The 22,883-nt window shown below is 38.7% G+C and overlaps 1 protein-coding gene across 6 annotated transcripts in view; it reads right to left on the reverse strand.

Annotated features, from left to right (window-relative positions):
* Positions 1–22,883, reverse strand: part of Pde1c (phosphodiesterase 1C) — a 503,259-nt gene that overhangs the window by 97,165 nt on the left and 383,211 nt on the right. For 5 of the 6 annotated variants that reach the window (XM_027939700.3, XM_071613981.1, XM_027939701.2 and 2 more), the window contains 5 exons: positions 22,153–22,266; positions 19,811–19,993; positions 18,794–18,860; positions 14,446–14,562; positions 12,102–12,242 (listed from right to left, as the gene is read on the reverse strand). In XM_027939700.3, coding sequence (XP_027795501.2) covers positions 12,102–12,242; positions 14,446–14,562; positions 18,794–18,860; positions 19,811–19,993; positions 22,153–22,266 — 622 coding nt within the window. The remainder of the gene's footprint in view (positions 1–12,101; positions 12,243–14,445; positions 14,563–18,793; positions 18,861–19,810; positions 19,994–22,152; positions 22,267–22,883) is intronic. The other variant, XM_071613983.1, reaches the window with a different exon arrangement.

Genomic DNA, 22,883 nt, shown 5'->3' on the forward strand with positions numbered 1-22,883 from the left:
TAGATAGGGCAAAGGGGAGGAAGGAGTAGGGAGGGGGAATGGGGGTAGGAAAGACAGTGGAATGAGATGGACATCATGACCCTAAGTACATGTATGAAAACACAAATGGTGTGACTCTACTTTGTGTACAACCAGGGACATGAAAAATTCTGCTCTATTTATGTAATATGAATTGAATTGCATTCTGCTGTCATATATAAATTTAAAAAATACATTAAAAAACTACACTTTTTATAAATTATTTCTATCAAAATCTAGCATGAAATGTCAAGAAACTTTTTGGCATCCTCCATAATACACCTCAAAAATACACACTGAGGTCAGGTATGGTGGCACACACCTGTAATCCCAGCAGCTCAAGAGACCAAGGCAGGAGGATCGCAAGTTTAAAGTCAGCCTCAACAACTTAGCAAGGCCCTAAGGAACTCTGCAATACCCTGGCTCTAAATAAAATATAAAAAACAGCTGGGGATGTGGCTCAGTGGTTAAGCACCCCCGGTTGAATCCCGGGTGGTGGTGGTGGTAGTAGTAGTAGTAGTAATACTACTACTAATAATAATAATACAAACTGAGGTACAAGGAACAGAAAGACAGAAATCAGTGAGACGAAAATCAAAAGGAGGGGAAAAAGAGATAGATAAGATGAGGAATGACAGCAAGAAAACTGAAGCTACAAAAATGTTCTGCAGGTAGCAAAGAACCCTTTATTATCTCCCCATGGTACCCAGGTAGGGGGTGTCCCTCAGTGTCAGACCCAATTCTAGGTGCTTTTTATGTAGAAACTCATGTCACTCTCACAACATCATAAAGGGAGGCACTGAATATAAAACTGAAAATGGTAGAGATTCAGGACCTACCCAAGATGACACCTGTGCTAGCCATGTGAAAACCCAACATAGTATGTCTCCAGAATGCTCACTTATGATCTTTTAAGTTGTATTTTCTTGGGTCATTGCTCATGTGTTCATACAATTTTTCATAAAGTTATATAGGTATGATTTTATATTGCACATTTTCTTGATGTTGTCTAGACATATCGCATATAGTTTTTTTGACTTTGGCAATCTCTTTCTTTCCTTTCCTGACATCCTATCTTGACCCCTCCACCCCTGACTCCCTCTACCTACTCCCCACATACATCTACTTTTCTAAACTCCTGCAAAATAATTTAACATTTTAAAGTAAGGTTATGAATGGGAAACAGTGTAGCAGCTAAGCAAATCTGAGTCACAGAACATCAGCCCAGTCAGCAGAACGCCTCTAAATTAACTGTAATTACAGTTCCCACATCACAAATACCAGTGACACTTCCTCCTTCCCCAAACAAACGAACCAAACCCTGGCTTTGGTATAACTCACTTCTAATAAACCAAAACAGTGCATGATTAAACAAACATACAAAAAAACCCTCCAAAACCATAGCCTTTAAATCTCATTTTAAAACCCAAGCTTTTCAACAATCCAAACAGATGTTTAGGGTCAATGATGCTAGTTTAGGGATACGAAGAAAGTAGAGATGGTGTCTGGGGTAGGTGAAGGGAGGGGAGAGAGATATAATTTCACAGAGAAGAGACATTTAAGATGGGCCTTGAAGACTGGACAGAGCAAGAAGTGGAGGTGGGCATTTTCAAGAGAAACTTGTTCATCTTGAGGAAGGAGATAAGCCCTTGAATGGAGTGGGAGTTAGGGCTGATTAGGGCCTGGTGAGCCTAGAATGAGTGAGGAATGGAAACTGGGTTCAACAGGCAGTGAAGTTCTCATGTAAGAGAGTGAAGTTCACCCACACCCAGCACACCACTGCAGGAGTAGGGAAAGGAGATAGGAGAGCATCATCTAGGGACTGGAAAATTCTTATAGGATACAGGGACAGCTTGGAGGTAGGATCCAAATGAACTAGCAATTAACTGAATTCATAGTGGGGTGGAGGGGTCAGTTAGAAGTTGCAGTCGAAGAGAACAATGAATTCAGTATGACCTCAGCACTCTTATCCTGAGTAGCTAAAAACACCTTGGGTATGAGAAAAACTCTTTTGACAGAAATTGGGCTTCATATTAAAATAAAACCAATAAAAATGAAATAAAATACAGTTCAGATTCCCCTTGCCTTTTCTAAATTAATATCTGAGAATGCAGATGGTTTTAGGTCAATGTATAATGAGCCAGAAATTTAAGTCCTACAGGCATTTTATACCAGATTTATTGAACTGTCGAGATATGCCATACATCCTATCAGCGTTTCCTTATTTACAAAATATAAGTGGCATGGATGATTATTGACAGGCATTTCTAGACAATTGGTAATGGTGGACTGGGATTGTGCTGTGACCCCAGGAAGGCAAGTGGTGGGGGTGGGGGGCAGGGTGTATGGGGGCAGACAGGGAGAGATGGATGTAACAATCCAGAGGAAACTGGGAGGAAAAAGACCTGGATGATGTTCCATTGCTAGAGGAAATATTATCAGTAATTTGTTGACTTTGAAATATGAATGGTGAAGTTTATTTAGTTAACTGTTTCACTCCAATTTTTTACTGCTACCTTAACAAATGACCACAAACTTAAAAATACTTCTCATATATTGGCACATAATAGTTCTATACAGAACAGCATGGCTGGTTTTCTGGTCAGGGTTTTACAAGGCTGAAATCCAGCTGTCGGCATGGTTGTCTTTCTTTCTGGGAGTGTCCGGGACAGATATATATTCATGGCACGAGTGAAATTTATTTCCTTCTCATGGTTTGCATTTGCCTGTTTTTTCCATCTTTAAGCCGGCATTGCTTAGGCCTCTCAGACTTCTTCTACATTGTCTCTTCGACTCTCATGGACTTGTGAGATACTCTTGGGACCACCTGGAGGATCCAGGATAATCTCCCTACTTAAGGACTTCTGATTGGTAAACTTAACTGTAAATTCCCTTCTGAATTTTTTTTTTTTAACCATCTTATGCAACATGTTAGCAATGGGACGCCATAGGACAAAAGTCACAAGGGCCAAATTTCCTCCAATTACAATGCCTAATAAAATTACTCAGCATTATTAAACCAAGATGTCAGTTTAACATCCTTAGTGTTTTCCTTATAAAGAAGATGATATCATATTTGATCAAAAGAAAAAGATACACACCTTCTCTTTTCTGAAAAAGCAGTGTTAATGGCACCACACCTGACCAAAGCAATGAAACAACCATGGATAGTTCTAGAGTTTGGAATATTTTGGCCTAAATTAAAAGCAGACCAGAGCCTGGAGTCTGACTAATATCTACTTTATTAATAACAACTCTTCAATCTAAATTTTCTCAAGGCTTTTCTCTTATAAGTGAGCAAAATTCTTCTGAAAGAATTCAAGCATCTTCTAGATACTTATGTTAAACAACAATGAGTAAAACAAACAGATTACAATGTGTAATACTGTTGATGTTCAAGCCCAGACATCACTTAATCAATGGGATATTTTAGTTCCCCCTGTGCCTCACAATTCATAAAACTGAAATGATTTAAAGCATTTTCCCCTCTTCATTGATATGGAAGGTTAGAGTAACAATATACTCTCCATTCATCAGAATGCTCCCCAGTGCATCTGCAAGCTCACCATGAAAGAGGTTTGTTTTGAGCTGCATTGCCAAAAGAGAGTGGGAGGGAAGTAGTTTCTATATTTAAGAATTATTCTGAATATGGCCTGGATTGATAATGGCAAATGAGCTCATTTAAGAGCAGTATGCAGTACATCATGATCACTGCTATGATGTAACATTTATGTCAATGACAACTTGGATTAGAATAAAAGCTTGGGAGTTTTTTTTTTTTTTTTTGAGAGCTGAAACAGCTGTGTATGATTCACCTTTATATTCTTGTAGCATACTGTGCACAATACATACTAAATGTATGTTGAATAGATGAATTCAATGTGCATTTCTGACTCCATTGTGTTCTTCACCACAATATCTTCAAATAAATGCACTTGAAGAGTCTATGGCATAAACAGCTCTTTTTGGCCAAAGACATTGTAGAATCATGGCTAAATATTTCAATTCATGCTCTTAGAAGTCAGACTGGGTGCCAAATACTGTTTCTGTTGTTGTATTAGTTTGCTGAGGCTACCATAATAAAATACCAAACACTGGATAGATTAGCCAACAGAAATTTATTTTCTCCCAGTTTTGGAGACTCTAAGTCCAAAAAAAAAAAAAAATACCAGTAGGGCTGGTTTCTTCTGGGCCTCTGTCCTTGCCTTATGCATCCTTACATGGTCTTTCTTCTTGTATGCATATGACTATGTCCTAGTCTACTCTTAGAAGGACACCAACCACATCAGACAAGGGTCCACCACATGATCTCATTTTACCATATGTCTTCTTTAAAGGACATCTGTCCAAACACAGTCCCATACTGAGGTACTGGGGTTAGGACTTTAATATATGAATTCATGGGGAACATAATCCAGTCTAGAACAGCTACCAGGATCACCTTAATCTCTGTGAGTCAGAGTTTCCTCTCCTTTAAAATAAGACTATTTCTACTTGAAGGGAAATCACTGCTGGTTGCTCAATTTTCTCTCTTCCTAATAATATCTCTGATTTTTGTTCGGGAAGGTAATGTTTCCAGTCTTCTCTTGACATTCCAGTGGCCATATGACACAGTTCTGGACAATTCCATGTCAGTGAAAGTTACTGAATTGGATTTCAGAATAGCTCTTTAAACGTGAGTAGATTTATTCGGTCAACAATCTTTGTGTTCTATCTTTTCCTTTATCTTCCTGACCCATTGAATCAGCCTGGATAATAATTACCTTTAGGAATACTCTGATCATGAGATGATGCAGGCATATCTATATGTATATAAATATTCAGAGTAGATAGGATTATTTATCTTATTTTTCAGTTAATCACACATTATGATCATTTCCCTAGATCATTATATATTCATGATAATAAGAAAAATCGTTATATTCCTTAAATAATTTTTGGTATGGTTCTGCTACTATAAATGGTACTTCTGTTTTTTTTTTTTCTTACACAGTAATATTTTCCTACTAGAGTTGAAAGAGCTATTCTAAAATCAGTCTGGATATTCACTTATGAATATTCTCAAAAAATCAGAGATCACTAGACATTTCAGGGAAAATATACTAATCATCATCTCAGGATGAGAACCTCCTTAGAGGTGATTGTTATCTTCAGTGAAGTGTTTATCTTTTAGGTGTTTTCTATGTATTTTCATGTATACATCTACATATGCACACACATATGTGTTATGTTTAATAATAGATAAAGTATGGAACATTACTTTTCTGCAATGTTTTTAACTTAATAATATATCTTGAATTTTAGTCACATACACTATTTTATTATTTGTAACTATGGTATTCCAGAGTTTTAATTATTTCCTACTGATTATTACATACTTTGCAATTTTTTACTATTACAAACATTGCTATAATAAATCTTTTTTAGAGAGAGAGAATTTTTTAATATTATTATTATTTTAGTTTTCAGTAGACACAACATCTTTATTTTTATTTTTATGTGGTGCTGAAGATCGAACCCAAGGCCCCGTGCATGCCAGGCGAGCGCATTACCGCTTGAGCCACCTCCTCAGCCCTGCTATAATAAATCTTATTATACGAGGTTTCCTTGGGCATACTTGGAAGAACTAGAGGATTGATATGCATATTTTTCTTTATAATAGTACTATCATTTGGATCATAAATGTTTCCCAAAGACAGGGTGTTGAAGACTTAGTTCCCAGATTGGCACTACTGGAAGGTAGTAGAAAATTGAAGAAGTAGGGTTAGTGGGAGGTCTTCTGGTCACTGGGGGTATGCCACTGAAGGTCACAGAAGAATTTTAGCCACTTCCTCTTCCTCTCTTTTGTTCTCAGTCATGAGGTGAACAGCTTTGCTCTGCCACATGATCCTGCCACAGTGTGTTCCCACGGGTCAAAAGAGTACCAATCAGTCATGTACTGAAATTCCAAAACTGTGAGCCAAATAAACCATTTGGCTTTCTTTATAAGTTCACCTATCTCAAGCATTTGTTATATTGAAAGAAAGCTAAAACATAAAACTGGTTCCAAGGTATGTTAGTCAGCTTTTCATTACTGTGACAAAATGCCTGAGATAAATCAGTGTACAGAAAGAAAAATTTATTTTGGCTCATAGTTTCAGAAATATCAGTCCATGGTTATTTGGCTTTGTTGCTTTGGGCCTTTGACAAGGCAGAACATCACAGTGAGGAGTGCATGGTAGAAGAAAGCTGTTTGCCTCATGACAGGAGGAAAGCAAAGAGAGAAAGAGAAAAGGGAAGAGAGACAAGGTTTACCCTCAGGAACACACACTCCCTCAGGGACCTACTTCTTTCAACTAGGCCCTGACTCCTAAAGTTTCTACCACCTCCAGTTAGCACCACAAGCTGGGGACCAACCATTCCAGCACACTCCAGATCCAAACCTTAACACAAAGAGGGGGTCATTGTTGTGACTACACAGAAGATGATGTGGAAAAGCCTTTTAGAATGGGTTTGCTGAAGCAGTTTGCAAAGCAGGCTAAAGAAAGTCTAGAATGCTATAAGTGAAGATTAATGGGTAGCTTACTGGGTGATTCTGGTGGGGCTCAGAAGACTAGTGAAAGTGCAGACTGAAGGCTGTGCTGATGAGGTTGTAGATGTGAAGGAGGGCTCTGATGCAAACTGAACTAGAGGCCACCATCCTATATAAGAAAAATTTGAAGATATTTTGTCCAACCCCTGAAAATTTGTGGGACACTGAGTTTAAAGGTTATGGACTAATTTATCTAGGGAAGGAAATTTTAAGGGCATGGGTATTACTTGCTACTTTTAGCTAAATTTATAGGAAGAATCAGGAGCAAAGAGGAGCAGGTCAGAAAGATATGGAAAACTTGCAGTTGACCTTGTCCTGAGAAGAAGTTCATGCATGTAAAGTTCTGACCAGGAAGAGTGCTGGTGCAGTGCTAGTGCCATTAAAAAGAAAGTAAGTGCTTTGCACAAGGACAATAGAAAATATACCATGAGGACTTCTCAGGTATGGGCAAGAACCTACCCACTGCAAGGTCAAAGGTATAAAAGTGCAAATTTGTTTCCAAGACTCTCCAGGACAAAGTCTTTTTGGAAGACAGCCCTAGGGCATCCTGTTTTTCTCAGGACCACCTAAGCCCACAAGGGACTCAGAAGCCACTGCAGTCATTGTTTAAACAGGTCCAGGTACAGCTCACACTGGCTGCTGACCTGAGATGGTCCATGGTTTTGCAGCATGCATAATGCAATAGTTATGAGGTCATAGAAGCTTCCACCAAGACTTCACAGGAAAGCCTGGGAGGCCATACAGAATGTGGCAAGATCAGAATCCCTATAAGCATCCCATGACAGGGAGGGCAATATATGCAGCTATGAAAGTGAAGCCGAAGCTGCAACAGAGACCCCAGACAATCAGAGATGCCAGGATGATGATTATCATTCAGAAGGAAACTGCAGGCAGCATGCAAAGCTAGACCAACAGAGTGGCTATGTGTGCTGCTACCAGCAAAGTGGTTAGGTGTCAATGCCCAAGCTTCTGGGAGCCCGCATCCTGCCATAGTGTTCCCCCTGGATGCCAAACATGGAATAGTAGAATTTAATGTTTGTCCTTCTGGGTTTGGATGACTCCATAGCTACTTGGCTATTTCTCTCTTTGGGAATGTGACTATTCACCCTGTGTCATTGTATTTTGGAAGTATATATGTACATGGAAAAGAGCAAGTAGGTAACTTTCCTTTTTTGAGTTTTTGAGGGACTTACATCAAGCTTGAGGGGCTGCAGCTAAATTTGCCTTGAGTCTTAGAGGAGAACTTGGATTTGGATTTTTAATTAATGTTGGAATAGTTAAGATTTTAGGGACTCTTGGAGATAGAATGAAAATTCTTTTGCGTGGTGAGATAGACATGAGTTTCAGGAGGGTCAAGATGAAATGCTATAGTTTGGATCTTCAATGTTCCCCAATGGCCCATGAATTGAAGTCTTAGTCCTTGGGCTTGGTGCTATTGGCATGTGGTAGAAACTTAAAGAGGCAGGGCCTAGTAGAAAGTCCTCCAGCCATTGAGGGCCGGCCCTTGAAGGGGATGGTGGAATCCGAGCCCCTTCCTTCTTCTTTCTTCTCTTTTGTTCATGGCCATGAAGTTGAACGACTTTGCTCTGTCACATTCCCCACCATGATGTGCTACCGGGACCAATACAATGGCATCCTCCACTGAGTACACCACTTTCTTTGCTTGGCTTCCATGACCCCAGGTCCTCTTGCCTTTTGTCCCAACATCACTGGCCACTCCACTTGGGTTATTATTTTTTGGTTCCAATTCTTTGCTTTCATTTTAAAACTCCGGAGAGCTCCAGGACCCACTTCAGAGCCTCTTCTACCTCTCTGTTCACCATCTTTACATAACCTTGTTTGGTTCCCTATCACTGTCTGGTGACAACATATCCATGACGACCTCATCTACAAGTCTATCCCTGACCTCACCCATAACCCAGAGTCTTGTTGTTTTCTCCCTACCTGCCATCTCCACACAGAGGTCTGATAGGGATTCTGAATCTTTACGTTGTCCAACTAATAATTTTGATTCTTTTCCCCCCTAGGTCTGCTTAACCAAGCTCTCTTGTCAACCCTGTTCATCAAACCAAAAATCTAAGTTTTACTCTCAATTTCTCACTTTAATTTCTGACTTCTAGTCATCATATTTATTTGTTCTAATTAGTTATACATGACAGTAGAATGTACTTTGACTATAATCAGTCATCCCGTTTTAACCCTACCTAACAGGCAAGTTTTTCTTTCACTCCATCCCAGTAAAGTACTTTCTAGTTCAGGCTACCACTAGTTGTCTGCAGGACTCCTCCAACAGGCTGCCTCTGAATCCATCCTCCACAATAATCCTTTTCTAATTTTTATCAGATGGCATTCACTCCCATTTCCAAAACTCATGAGAGGCTTCCCACTATTCCAAGTGCTGGAACCATTACCCAGGCTTATAAAGCCAGACCTGGTCTGGCTCCTGCCTTCAACCTCATCTTGTGCCACTGTCACCCTCACATGCTGTTCCCACCATGCTCACCTTATTTCTGCTCAGTGAATGCAGCCAGGTTATTCTCCCACCAGGGCTTTTGTGCCATCGCTGACATAGTCTGCTGACATTGTCTCCTTTAGCTCTCAGCATGGCTACAGCTGAAAACCACAACTATCTCAGCTTAAATATTACCTCTGGAGACAGTCAGGAAAGCCTGACTATCTAATCAAACTCCCAGCTTTCCCTGTGTGGTGCCCAATTTTAATTCTCTGCAGAGTATTAGTGTGTTCTCTCATCTATTTTTTATTGGTCCACTCTAGCTATACTGTCCCACTAGAATGTAAGTTCTTGAAGTGCACAAGAGGTGTATCTTCACCCTGGGTCTTAGTCCCCTCAAGCTGCTATAACTGAATGCCACGGACAACAGAAGTTCATTTCTCACCACTATAGAAGCTGCAAAGTCCAAGATCAAGATGCTGGCTGATTTGGTGTCTGGTGAAACCTCATTTCCTAGTTCATAAAAGGCACCTTCTCACTGTATCTTCACATGGCAGAAAGAGAAGGGTCTCTGGGGTCTTTTTTGTAAGGACACTAACCCCATTCATGTGAGCTTCTCCCTCATGACCTAATCACCTCTTAAAAGCCTCATATCACTGTCTGGTAACAACTTGCTCATGACTACCTAATCTACAAGTCTATCCCTAATGATGGTATTTCCTAATACCATCACTTTGGAGTTAGGATTTCAACAGATAAATTTGGGCAGGAGACACACTCAGTCTGTAGCAACCTGTAAAGAAGTACCTAGCACCTAGCACCTAAGACGTGATCAATAAATATTTGGGTGTATTTATGGCTCTCTCATTAATTTTATTGATATATTTGTTTATTTTTTCATAAATGCCACCCATTTTATTACTACAGCTCTGTAGATATTTTAATATCAGTAGAGTAAAACTCTCCCCCCACACATTATTCTCTTCAGAATTGTCTTTCCTAAGATTATGAAATACTTATTTTACATGAATTTCAGATTCAGATGATCATGTATCATGCTAATTCTATAGGAATTTTGGTTGGTATGTTTTTGAATTTATAGATTAGTTTGAGGAAAAATCACATCTATAGAAAACCATCTATAGAATACTATGTAAAACACTATGTAATTCTCCACTTATTTAAACATTATTATTGTGCCCTTCAATTTAGCTTTATAGCTTCCCTTTTATGAGTCATAAAGTTCTTTATAGGTAATAATTTTTGAAAACTGTTGGGAATATATAGTTTTCTATGATACTTATTAATTTCCAGTGTATAAGGTAGCTTTTCTACTCAGACATCATTGGGGGTTCTTATCTCCTTTTTTAACATTTTTTTATTTATATACGACAGCAGAATGCATTACAATTCTTATTACACATATAGAGCACAACTTTTCATATCTCTGGTTGTAGACACAGTATATTCACACCAATTCACGTCTTCATGCATGTACTTTGGATAATAATGATCATCACATTCCACCATCATTAATAACCCCCTGCCCCCTCCCTTCCCCTCCCACTCCTCTGCCCTATCTAGAGTTCATCTATTCCTCCCATGCTCCTGCTCCCTCTTATTTCATCTTGTAGATAGCATATAGCTGATTTTCTCGATTTTCTAAAGGAGAGGATCTCAATATTTTCACAGTGTGCTCCTTTACTTTTTAAAATACTATATTGCATTAGGTGAGATGTCCATAAATATACCCAATAACAATATAAATGTGGACACCTGTATTTGACCCCATGCTTTCCTGGAATCACTACCAAGTGTGACATTTGTTCTGTTTCTGGTAGAAATCCTTTATCAAATAAACAAGTTCTCTCTGTAGTGTTTCTATAACTTAAAAAAAAAAGACAGCCTTTAAATAACATTTTTAAGAAATCAGTTTTACAACAACAAGTAAAAAAACACTAATAGGTTTTGGTAAAATCCTGCAATGTGTTAACAACAACACTTCCTAATTATTGAGCTTCCTTTGTGAGGCAGACAAGGGGCTTAATATATTTGATACTTTATTCCTAACTGTCAAAGCATTTTTACAAGGTGGAGTATTTTCCACCACTTTAAAAATGAGACAATATTGGCTCCAAGACTCATGTAATTCATCATAGATCACAAATTGAATAAGTAATTAATCCGAGATTTACATCCACTATATCTACCTCCAAAGCCAACATTCCTCCCACCGTTTTCCATTTTTAATTCAGTGAGATATTAAACCACGTCTTTCAACATGCCTTAGCTGTAAAGATAACAAATGTGCACTGGGTTTATGAGCTAATTGATAACCATAACCAAAGAATGTCTATTTTGGTGCCAATTCTGATGGAGAAGTAAAAGGTCTTTGAGACCCTCTCTGGTCACTAACAGCTATGCCTTTTATTAATGGCTTATATCTAGGTTTAAGAAGACAAAGCCACAGATAACCAATTTAGGTCAGCTAATACAATGGATTAGGGAAGAGAGATCTAGAAACATCTAAAGAGCAGAAAGACTGAGCCATAATAAGCAAGAAGATTTTTTTAATGATTATAAGATTGAAACTTAGGTTCAAAAAAATCAAATGCACACAACCAGGATAAAAATAAGCACAGTCTTGTGAAAAAGACCTAGCAGTTTAAGCCAAAAGGTAACTTGGTATAATGTGGTTGCTACATCTACTCAATATGGGTGTATATCATAGTTCTTGACCATCCCAAGAGGTCAAGAGTACCACTCTCTATATCTGGGAGTACATATCTTGTTTTGGATGTTATATTTTTATTGGTCATAGCCTGGTGGAAATGCTAGCAACAGCCAAATATCTACTTCATCAAGTTCAGGATGGAGAAAGTTTCAGAGGCAACAAGGGAACCCCAAGACTTCCCACCATGGTTAGATAGCTTGGGGAACAGGGAGTCCACAGAACAATGAGCTCCTTACGAGCTCAACCTCATCTGGTTTGGAACATGCTCCAACATGAAAACCAACATCACCTTTTTTGTGTAACTAAGAGTTCCTATCTTTACTTACTGCCACTCCCGTTTTATAGAGGAGGTAATGTACAGTCTGGGTGACATCAGCAGCATGCATTAAATTATGGTAAGGATTTTTATGCTTGCTGTATCCCACTTCCAGGGCCTCCACAAATGAGACAAGTGCAGAAATGGGAATCTGAAAGAGAGCCACAAGCTTAATTAGTGACTGGCTTGCTTTATGTGAAGAAGCAAAAGTCTAAGGCACCTTGACTACTTTTTTTCTGGAGGATAACATGTCACATGAGGAAATTACAACTTTTCATAGTTAATAAAAATCAGTGGAGAAATTATCAGATGATTTAGAAACCCAACAATGTCCCAGATTGAAGGACAGTCCACTTTGCAAATCATTCTTTACTTCAATTCAGGCACCCTGGGGAATGACACAAAATCATCTCAAAGAAATTTAGTCTTACTTGCGTGAAAAGCAATGATTTTTGATGCAATGTAGAAAACCATGTTATCAGCAACTATGCTGATTTTCTGAATTTCCTTGTCCCCATCTATCCTTAAATACCATCCCACTCCAGTATCAAGGTACACCAAGACCCCAAACAATGTGGTAAGCAATGTTGAAGGTCGTAATAACAGTAATAATTAGTACCATTTTGTGGACTCCTTCACAATTCCTAACATATGGTCAGTGGAATGAGACCTTCCAAATTGCAAGTCACCAGTAACAAATTGCAAGTAATAACATGAGAACACAGACTGTTCCTGTTGCCATGTATGACAGACTATCACATTGTGATTTGGGCTTTGTTTTTTGTGTTTTGGTTTTTCTCATGTGTCCAAAGCCAGTGTCAATTCCTAAACAGCCTGGTTTTCAAGAAGTCAATATTTCTTCAATACTGGCAGCAGCTCACATCTGCCTTGCAATAACTTGATAACTGGAGGTTTTTGTGTTATTTCATGTTTTCCCACAGGCAAATTGGATATGCTGCATGGTATGCATTCATGTGTTTCTCAAGACATAAAGACTTTAGTCTCTTTTTGTGAAATTACCAGTAACTGAGGATAATATTTCCAACTGGCTTAACTGATTTTCCATCTCAAATATATATATAATAGACATAGCTTCCTTTTCAATGTGGCAGAAAATGAAGAAGAATTGAAAAATGTATGTACTAAATAAGGGGACCCTGGAAACATCATTGTGTTAGTTTTCTGGATCAATGCCGTGGTTCAGGGTAAATTATGCAGTTCAGGGGTAAAAGAAAAGAATTGGAGATGAACGATCACATTAGTAAGAAACACTAAGGAAAATGCATCTGAGGTTCCATAACCTGTTTCTCCTTGGTGTATTCTTCCTGCTTGCCATTTGTGGATTAAAAAAAAAAAAAAAATTAAACACGAAGTCAGAGATGAACTCATTATCATTTTTAAAAATGGGGCTCCTGGGTTGTTCTTTGGAGCCCTGTGAGCCAATAAGATGCTAAGTAAAGGTATATATGTATGTGCACAGGAGATTTGTTCCAAAGAAACAGTGTCCGGCTTCATGCAGGTTTCAGATGCACAACAAATAAAGGACTTATGGGCCACTGCCATGAAGTATTTACAGTCATGCAAGAAAAAATAGGAAGCATCCTCCAAAATGCAGTCCTTTGGAGGTGATAAAGACCAGGCTGTCCCGAGAATTTAATATGTTGTACAGAAAAAGCCCTGCATTTCCAAAGGCTTGTCCATCTGATGCAAGAAGTCTGAAGAGCTTGATCAGAGAGATGTCAGCAGATGAATACACAGGTTCCCTGGAGGACCTGGTCTGACCTGGAGAGCCCATGGTATGAGATGGCTGAGCGGGGAGCAGAACACTGGAGATGAGTCATGCTCTTTATTTAACATGAAGAATTAATTTGAAGCATGAATGGCTGGGAAATACCAATGGTCTGTCACTGATGATATGTGAGAGTATTTGTCTGAATGAGCCAATGGGTGGAAAAAAAGTTTACAGAAGGAGCAGAGGCTCACTCTGTCTCCATTACTGCCTGGCTGACAGCAGTGGTCGATAGTACACGAGGTCGTGCTGAAATGAGAGCCGCAGGCAGCCCCCACAGGGGAGCTAGGCTATTGAAGGCTTGGGTTGTATTTCTAGGAAGACAGGGATCTGATCCGGCTTCTCCAGCCTCTCACTGTCCCTGAGACCTACCAGCCTGGATGTAATGAAAAGTACCCCCAGGAGGAAAGCACAGCAGCCTTGTCCTAATGGTGCGCTCTGAGTCACGGAGAGCAGTTTGGGCCTATTTTAAAGTATTCTCTTGGTCTTAAATCCAAAAGTCATATGAGGATGAACCAAACAGGTACATTTTATTTATTTTTTATCTTTTTAATGAAGTACTGACCTTAAAGCGGCTGATCAGATCATAGCGGGTAAGTAATTCATAGAAAATGAATTTCAGTGCATGATCCCCACTGGCCTCATTGAGGGAAAACACATCAAAGGACCACTTGTCCACATCCTGCAGGACAGGGCAGGGAGGAAGAATGTATTAGTCTGCAGTCATTTATTGAGCTACCAATCTCCCCAGTTTTTAGTCTTTCTGTAGCCTTTCCCTGTTAATTTCATAGCCCAAGAGTCTTAACTTCCACCTTCAAATTTTTCTTCTATCTGTTAGTCCTACTTAGAATTTTCTGTTTAAAAATCAGGTCATCTCATTACTATGCAACAAAAGCCATCATCTATTGAGTGCATACTGCATGATAGGCTTTAGGCTCTGTGATAAGTATGTAATTTTCCTGAAAACAACTCTAAGTGGTGGGTGACATTAGTCCCAATTTACAGATGAGAAAACCAACACCTGCCTAATTTCCCTAAGATCCCTTCAAGTAAGTGCTTAGGACACAAGTGGAATGAGAATAGAAACAGAAACGTGTCCACCGACCCCCTATGCTCAGGCTCTTCCAATCAAGCCCTTGAGCTACCGCTAGGGAACTCATGAGTCCCTGGGCTGCTTCATCTTCAATCTTCTCTTCTGTCCACATCATCCAATGACTTCCTCTTAGTCTACAGTTGACAATGTTAACTCATTTAAAAGTATTCAGAAACACGCATGATAAAGTATGCCTAATAGCATGTCACCTCAGTCTTCTGAGCTGAAACCAAGGAGAAAGCTTTTCATTTCACAGGACAGAAAAATGCTACCCTTCTGAAGTCACTAATCCTGGGATCTAGTTCTCAAATCTGTACATCACTGTACTGAAAAGAGGAAAAGGAAAAGCTAAGTGGAACACACACTTGATAAACCATCGATGAAGTTCTAATTTGTCCATCAAGTTACTCCAAAATACATGTAAACATGATCTGAAGTGCCTTTGACCTAGTACAACCAGCTATTTATAGACATAGTCAACAGCGTGTCTAGTCAACAGTTGAAGCAACAGTCATTTGTTTTCTCGTCACTTCCCAATCCTGTCCTTCTCTAAACATTCCACCTGTCAGATTCATCTCAAGGTCATCAACGATCTATCTCTTGAAAGCCAGGGCACAGGAAAACATCTGTTCATAGGAAAACACAAAATGTTCCTTAAGGATTTCAACTGAATTGTTTCAATTCACATTTAGAGGTAACCTCACTTCAATCTTCATGACCCTTCCATTAAAAAACTAAAGAAAGAGAGCCGAGTACTAAGCACAGTTTCTGTGAAGTGATTATATACATTCACAAAACCTCTAGAAAAAGGTGTCACGTCTTCCAGTATTGCAAATGGCAGCCTCAGAGAGACCGGGAAATTGTCTATGGCCATGCAGTAGCAGAACCAGGTCACAAGCCATGGAGATCTCACTGGTGACAGATGACACTGCAAACTCAGTGAGTCTGTGCTGTGACCCAGGTCTCATCCCCAAAATACCCAGCAAGGGCCCAGGCCATATACAGCAAGTCTATTAAAGATTTACTCAAGACCTAAAGCTTTATCCTGGTTACTAAAATTGGCACTGCCATGAGTCACAGCCATTGTCTGATCCCTAGTCCTAAGGAAAAGGCCACTGACAACTCAGTGGGTTAGAAAACACTTTGTCACATCTGACAATTTTTAAACCTACATTCCAGGATGAGTTAAAAAAAAAACAACAACCTTTCTATCACTGGAAATTGAGATTATCATAGTAAAAAGTCAAGATTTATCTGGATATCAGTACTGAGAAATGGGAGGATGAGTGATGTATTTACTGTATATGAGGGGGAAGTTCTCTTTGGCCCCTCATTTTAGCAAAATCTTAATTGTGATTTTTCTAACCATTTAGAGGGCTTATTGAAAATGCTGATTCAGGATGAGGGACACAAGACTGAAGAATCCTGGGCCTGGAATCTGCATTTTAACAAGCATCTAGATGAACTGCCTCAAACCATTCTCCCTCTTTTACGAAATTTTGCCTGAGGACAATTTCCTGTTCACACAGCCAAAAGGAAGCCTCAACCTCCTCACTTCCTCCCACTTTAAACCTGGAGTTTATCCAAGGTGTTGCTTCCTGAGCCACAGACAGCTGCTGTTCTAAAGAAGAGAGTACTTGTTCATTTTCCAGTAACCCCACCCCAGGAGACTGGAGATAAAATACCTCAAATTAGAAGTGAATACGTATTGAATGGGGAAAAAAAAATTAAAAGAACAAACTGCAACCTATTTCAAATTTAGAGCTGGGTGGTGGCTCATTGTTCTCTTCCTTAAATGTCATTTTAAGCCATGTTCTTATATTAGCCACAAAAGTTAACATGATAGTAGCATAATGGTTATTTTAGTGAATTATATTTTCTCAGTCTTTAGAGAAATTTTCTGCAATAGAAGAGAACAGCAGTGATTCTATATAAACTCTTAGCAGTGAGGTGGAAATGACCTCTTTTCCCAACAGGTACTATACCAAAAAAAAAAAAAAAAAGAGAGAGAGAATCTCTCTCTCCAACTCACCTCCAATCCACTGCAAATAAATCAGGAGTCTGGGGAACTGGAAAAATATGCCATTGTAAAAAGGTTTTGAACTTTCCCAGACAACAGGGGATAGGGCCAAAAGAAATAGCAGCTTTAACCTTCATGCACATATTGGCAATCCATGTGGAGAAGGATAGAGCAATTTAGAGCTAGTACTCACTCCTAGTTTGAATAATCTTTTCCCTTTTCCTTCAGAAAGACAACATATGTGCATCTGAGAATTTTCTTTTCCCTAAGTATAAAATAACAATTTGTGCACATCACAGGTTGTTCCATGAGTTTTTTCCCAGTTACTCTGCATAGAAAAGAAGCTCCAATTTGGAAGAAATAGTCTCATAGATATCTCAGTACCAGTATACCCACCTGTGTTGGTGTTCATGATAAAGGAAGAAATTAAAAATTAAAGTATGCTTTTAATGTTCCCAAGACTTTCACTGAACATTTCAGGTTCAATTATGAAAATCAATGCAATTTCATAGTGGTTGTTATAAAACATTGGATCACATGAAGCGATTCCACTGATTAAATGGGAAAGATCACTGTACATTACACTAATATATTGGTCATTAGTGTGATAGGGAGGAAAGAGAGAAAACACATGGCTTCTTGCTGTAGCTTTCCTGCTCTTAAGATGAGGTAAGAAGAGACAAAACACATAGAGACAGAAAAAGTGGAAATGAGAATCTGCTTATATATAGTCTCCTAAGTTCAACTATTGAATGTGTCTGAGACAAGAGGAAGAACTATCAATACATAATTGAGAGGGTCCTCCAGAGCTCCTGCCTGACATTAAATTAATTAAGAACTCCAACCTGCAATTCTATTTTATTACTGGGTAAGCCAGTCATGCTTTTTCAGGTTTCAGAGAAAGACAACAATTTTTGCACAAGTCAGAATTCTACAGTGTCCCCCAAGCAAATGAACCAGTTCTATGTGTAGACACTCTACAGTGTCAACCAGCCCAGTGATTCTGGGCCTTTACACAGCCCAGCCTTAGAATCCAGAGGTAAACTGAGTTTAGCACACCTGGATTTACACCAACACTACCTGGAGGAACACATCAGCTTGAAGGCTCTTAGGGATATTCTATACGATTTCAAAAGTTTGTCTGATTGGTAGTAACTATGAAGGATCTAGACCAGTTGAGCATAGACATTTGAATGACTTTCCATGGAGCATTTGGCTTAGTGTGAGTCCTGGGAAAACTGTAGGATATATGGGGATGGTATATATCCACAAACTCTGGGGGCATACATTCATGCCACAAAACGTTACTGAGACGTTACCATGTGGTAGACACTCTGCTATCAAACCCTATCTTTGTTTCCAATTAACTCTGTCCTATTCAAAAATCTTGCTGAGTCTTAGTTTCTTCATCTGTAAAGTGGATTTGGAGTAGGTAATCAGGGAATGATACAATTACAATCACCAAAGAGCCTCCTAATGTTGAATAATACTTTTGACATAACACCTCCTATGACCCATTAGATCAATCTCATAATTTCAGATCAATGTATAAAACTAAACTTCCATAGAAGAATAGAAAGGAAAAAAAAACCAACACAGAGTTTGATTAAAAAAAATAGGAAGACAGAGGCTGAAAATGTATTGACAGTGTTAGAACAGATAAGAAAATGATAATGAAAGATTAAAGTCAGGAATAACTGAGAAAAGAACTTTAATTGGAAACCCCTTATTTTCTAAAAAATTCAACTATACTTTCTATGAGATACTATCTACATTGTAAAATCTTTTCATCAGTATTACCTTTAATGCTTCAATAACAGCTGGTGGGTAGCTTAGTCCAACCATGTTTGATGTCCGTCTATACATTCTGGCAAAATCAGAGAGGAAAAATGCAATGTGATATCTTACAAAAAAAATGATTAACAGCCCACAGACTTACACAAAATATTGGCAAATAATGAGAAGTCAAATTGACTGCTGACCCAAGGAAACTAAAATTTCTTTTTTGGTATTTTTCACAGTCACTCAAGTGGCCTAACTGTTAAATTAAAAAGATATTCAAGCAATCTCAAACATGTGAACCCTGGTAACACAAAAAAAAATGTTAAGTCTAGCTGCCCAGATTGGAAACTAAATTATTAAAATGGGTTACCTGTTCTGCTAGAAAAACATATAGTACATCAAAGATGGAAGGCAGTGCAGTACTTGAACCTGAATGATGAACCCTGTGGGCAACCCATTTAGGAAAGTGGGTTCTTTAGAATTATCCAAAAGCAAGAAAAATATCCCAGGCAAACTTTCAGCTCACCATGGCATTTCTAAAATGTATAATTGCCCAATAGGGATTGCAGGAAAAAGGAAATCTATTTCTGGAGTAGTGGAGCAGTTCAATTTCAAAGGGATGACAAAATTGAAGTGTCACAGGGAACTCACACCTTTTAAATGAACTTTCCTCCCTGGGTCAGCAACTTCAAAGCACTCCTGACCTGTTTCAGAGGTAGACACATTCACCACCCCATCATCTGATCCAAAAGATGATGGGTTAGATGATTTCCTTCTTTAAACATTAGACATTGAACTCAAACTAATTTTTTTCTGGTTATCAAAAAGAATTTTGAGCAAACAATAAAGCTTGTCCTAATGATGCTGCAGAGATTAAAATAGAGGTTTTTGCCATCTCTCATTGAAGACTACCTGCTTCCACCCAGAATTTTCTGCATTTATAAAGATGTCAGAACCACATTAAGCAGAAGCTTCTGATTATTGGAAGCTGGCATTCCTTTTGCTGCTTTGAATGACAATGAGTGACATCTTTACCTCTCCACAAATATTCCAGCTTGCACTGCGTGAACGATGCTCTTGAACCTGGGCTTCTCCTCACTCCTCCTGAGCATCATCCCCATCTGCCGTGTAAAGGTAGAGGCCAGCCAGTCTCGGACTTCAGAAGGCACAGCATCTGACTGAATGTCACTGAGCTCATCCTCTGTATCCAGGAGTCGTCTGAACATGAACATGAAACATAATCAGGACACTGAGACTAAATCTAAAGTTAGAACTCTCTTTTCAAAACAGGGGCAAAAAAATTGGCCACAGAATATACAGTGCCATTTTGATAAAGCTTGTGGAAACTCACTATTGATGTTTCAGGTTGGCTCCCCTGACTACACTGAATGCTCTAGGTCCATGTGTTGAAGACTTGGTCCCCAGACAATGGCGTTTTCCGGGGTAATGGAAACTTTAAGGGGTGGAGCCTAGTGGGAGGTCTTCAGGTCATTAGGGGCATGCCTCTGAAGGAGACTGTGGGACTTAGCCTCTTTTCTTCCTTTCACTTCCCAGTCAGGAGGTGAGCAGCTTTGATCCACCATGCATTCCTACTGTGACATGCTATTTTATCACAGGTCCAAAAGCAATGGAGCCAATCAATCATGGACTCTGACTTGAAACCAAAATAAATCTTTCCTCTTTATAAATTGATGATTTGGGGTATTTGTTATAGTGGTGGAAAGCTGACTAACATATGGAATAAAGGGAGAAGAAGAATTAAATACATTCCCTCTGAGGCCCCACACAGGTGGTAGGCACACTGTACTTTAGGAGTACCCAGTGTCCTTAACCCTTGAAGGTTTATAGAGTTTGAATGAAATTTAAAACTTCCCTTTAAAAAACCACTCACAGGAGGCTTAACTTAATTTTATAGATGAACCATGTGACATTATTTAAAAATAAGGTATTAATTAGACATTTAGTTCCTGTTACCTATTAATTTAGAAAGAATATCAGTTGACATCACTTAGGATCGTTACTTCAGAGGACTGGGTTGATGTGATTTGGGTAACTTATTATCTGAATTCAAGCAAAATTTACAAAATAATGTCATTCTTTTTTGAGCACAATGAGGTAAGCCATATGACAGTTGTGCTTTGCAGGTTTGTCAAACTTGTTCACAGGTCAGATACCAGAAGGGAACATAAATTGTTGAACTATAATAAAACCTAAAATTACACTTCATACTATATTAATTCATAATGAAAACAAGCAGTAAAAGCAGGTATCATTGCAAAAGTATTCTTTTTTACATTAGATGCATAAATTGGGGAGAAGGGAAGAAAATATCTGAAAAAAAAACCTGTGATAGCAAATTGCCTTAAATTAGTAACATAGCATGTCATCACAAAAATAAACCATGCAAGCCTTAGATTACAGTGAACTACTTCCAGATTGGAATTGGCAAAGGAAACTAAGACATCACAAGTACTGACAGAGAAACCTGTACAAAATAGGGGGAAAAAAATTAAAATAAAGCCTTTCATACTCAACATCTCAACGTTTTTCAAAAGAAAAGCAATTTTGTGACTTTCAAATGCATTTTCAGTACCTGAAACCACTTTAATATTTTGGATAATTCAAGTGGAAAAATCTGCTAAGAAAAATCAATAACATGCATAAGACTGAAGAATGGATACTGTCGGCTTAAGGGAGCAAGTGTTTCTCTTCCACTTCATGAGCCTCCAACTACTGATTGATATTGTGAATTAGGACAAGTACGATTTTTAGACGGACATTAACAATATGTAATAACTGCAGTGAAACTCTACATTGAATAAGAAACCTTTCCACAATTGTTAGGGTTAATTTTTCTCCTTGTACATTATCTCACTTCATTGTCCTAATGGCTACGTGAGAGGGGTTTTATTAGCTCTTTTTCTAGATGAGGAGGAGTAGAGGAGAAGGGACTTGTCCAGATCTGTCTCATTTACTTGCAGAAACCAGTGTTCCAAGGCCAGTTATCTATCTATCTATCTATCTATCTATCTATCTACCTATCTATCTATTAATTTATTTTGTACCAAGGGTTGAACCTAGGGGAACTTAACCACTGAGCCACATTCCCAGCCCTTTTTTATATATACATTTTATTTAGAGGCAGGGTCTCACTGAATTGATCGGAGCCTCACTAAGTTGCTGAGGCTGACTTTGAAGTCGAGATCCTCCTGCCTCAGCCTTTCCAGTGACTGGGATTGCAAGTATGCCCCACCTTGCCTGGCCCAAAGCCAGTAATTTAAATAACAGCTCATACTTGCTATGGAGGACAACTTTTAAAAAGCTACTTAAAAACTTTAGCATTGTTTTATTAACCACACTGGTCATCTTTAGCTTACCTGGTTTCATCAATGTATACAGATTCAAGCACTGTGGCTGCATATTCCAGATTCTTCTTAAGGTCAACGACTGAAGCCTCCCCTCTCTCTAGCTGCTTGACCAAAGACCGTAACCTAGAGAAAAAAGATACGGGTTTCATTTGAATAGAGGCAACAAAGAATTGGACGATTATGATGACATAATTTGCAGTCACTGAATGTCTTATTAATTTCAATATATCTGAAAGGAAAAGGCTTATGGGTTCAAAGTAGCAAGTTATCAAATAAGTGCATATTTCTTTGCCATCATGAAACAAGAATAAACATTTTTCTCATCAACCAGGACGTGATCACTCCCAACACTTTCTACCCAAGTTTTATCTTTTTGAGTTGCTAAATTCGCCATGATTGTGCTTTTTTATAGATTTTTATGTTTTGGGTTCTAACAGGATATGGTAAAATATGATCAGCAGCAATATCACCAAACCTCTCTTGAAATTCTGCTCTGTCGAAGGCTCTGTATTCAGTTCTGGCCATAGAGAACAGCAGCCTTTGGTCCATATATGTTGAGACATGTGAGAAGTCAGATACCACTATTATAGCCATAAAGGATGGAAGAAATAGATGAAGACAAGTGATTTCATTGAGAAAGAATCCCTTGATTATCAGTAAAATACTCTAGGTTGTTTTTTTTAAGATGATGGATGATGAACCAAGGAATTCCAGGTATTATTACTGCCAAGAGAAATATA

The sequence above is a fragment of the Marmota flaviventris genome, chromosome 1 (genome assembly GCF_047511675.1).
Source record: "Marmota flaviventris isolate mMarFla1 chromosome 1, mMarFla1.hap1, whole genome shotgun sequence".
Classification (NCBI taxonomy): domain Eukaryota; kingdom Metazoa; phylum Chordata; class Mammalia; order Rodentia; family Sciuridae; genus Marmota; species Marmota flaviventris.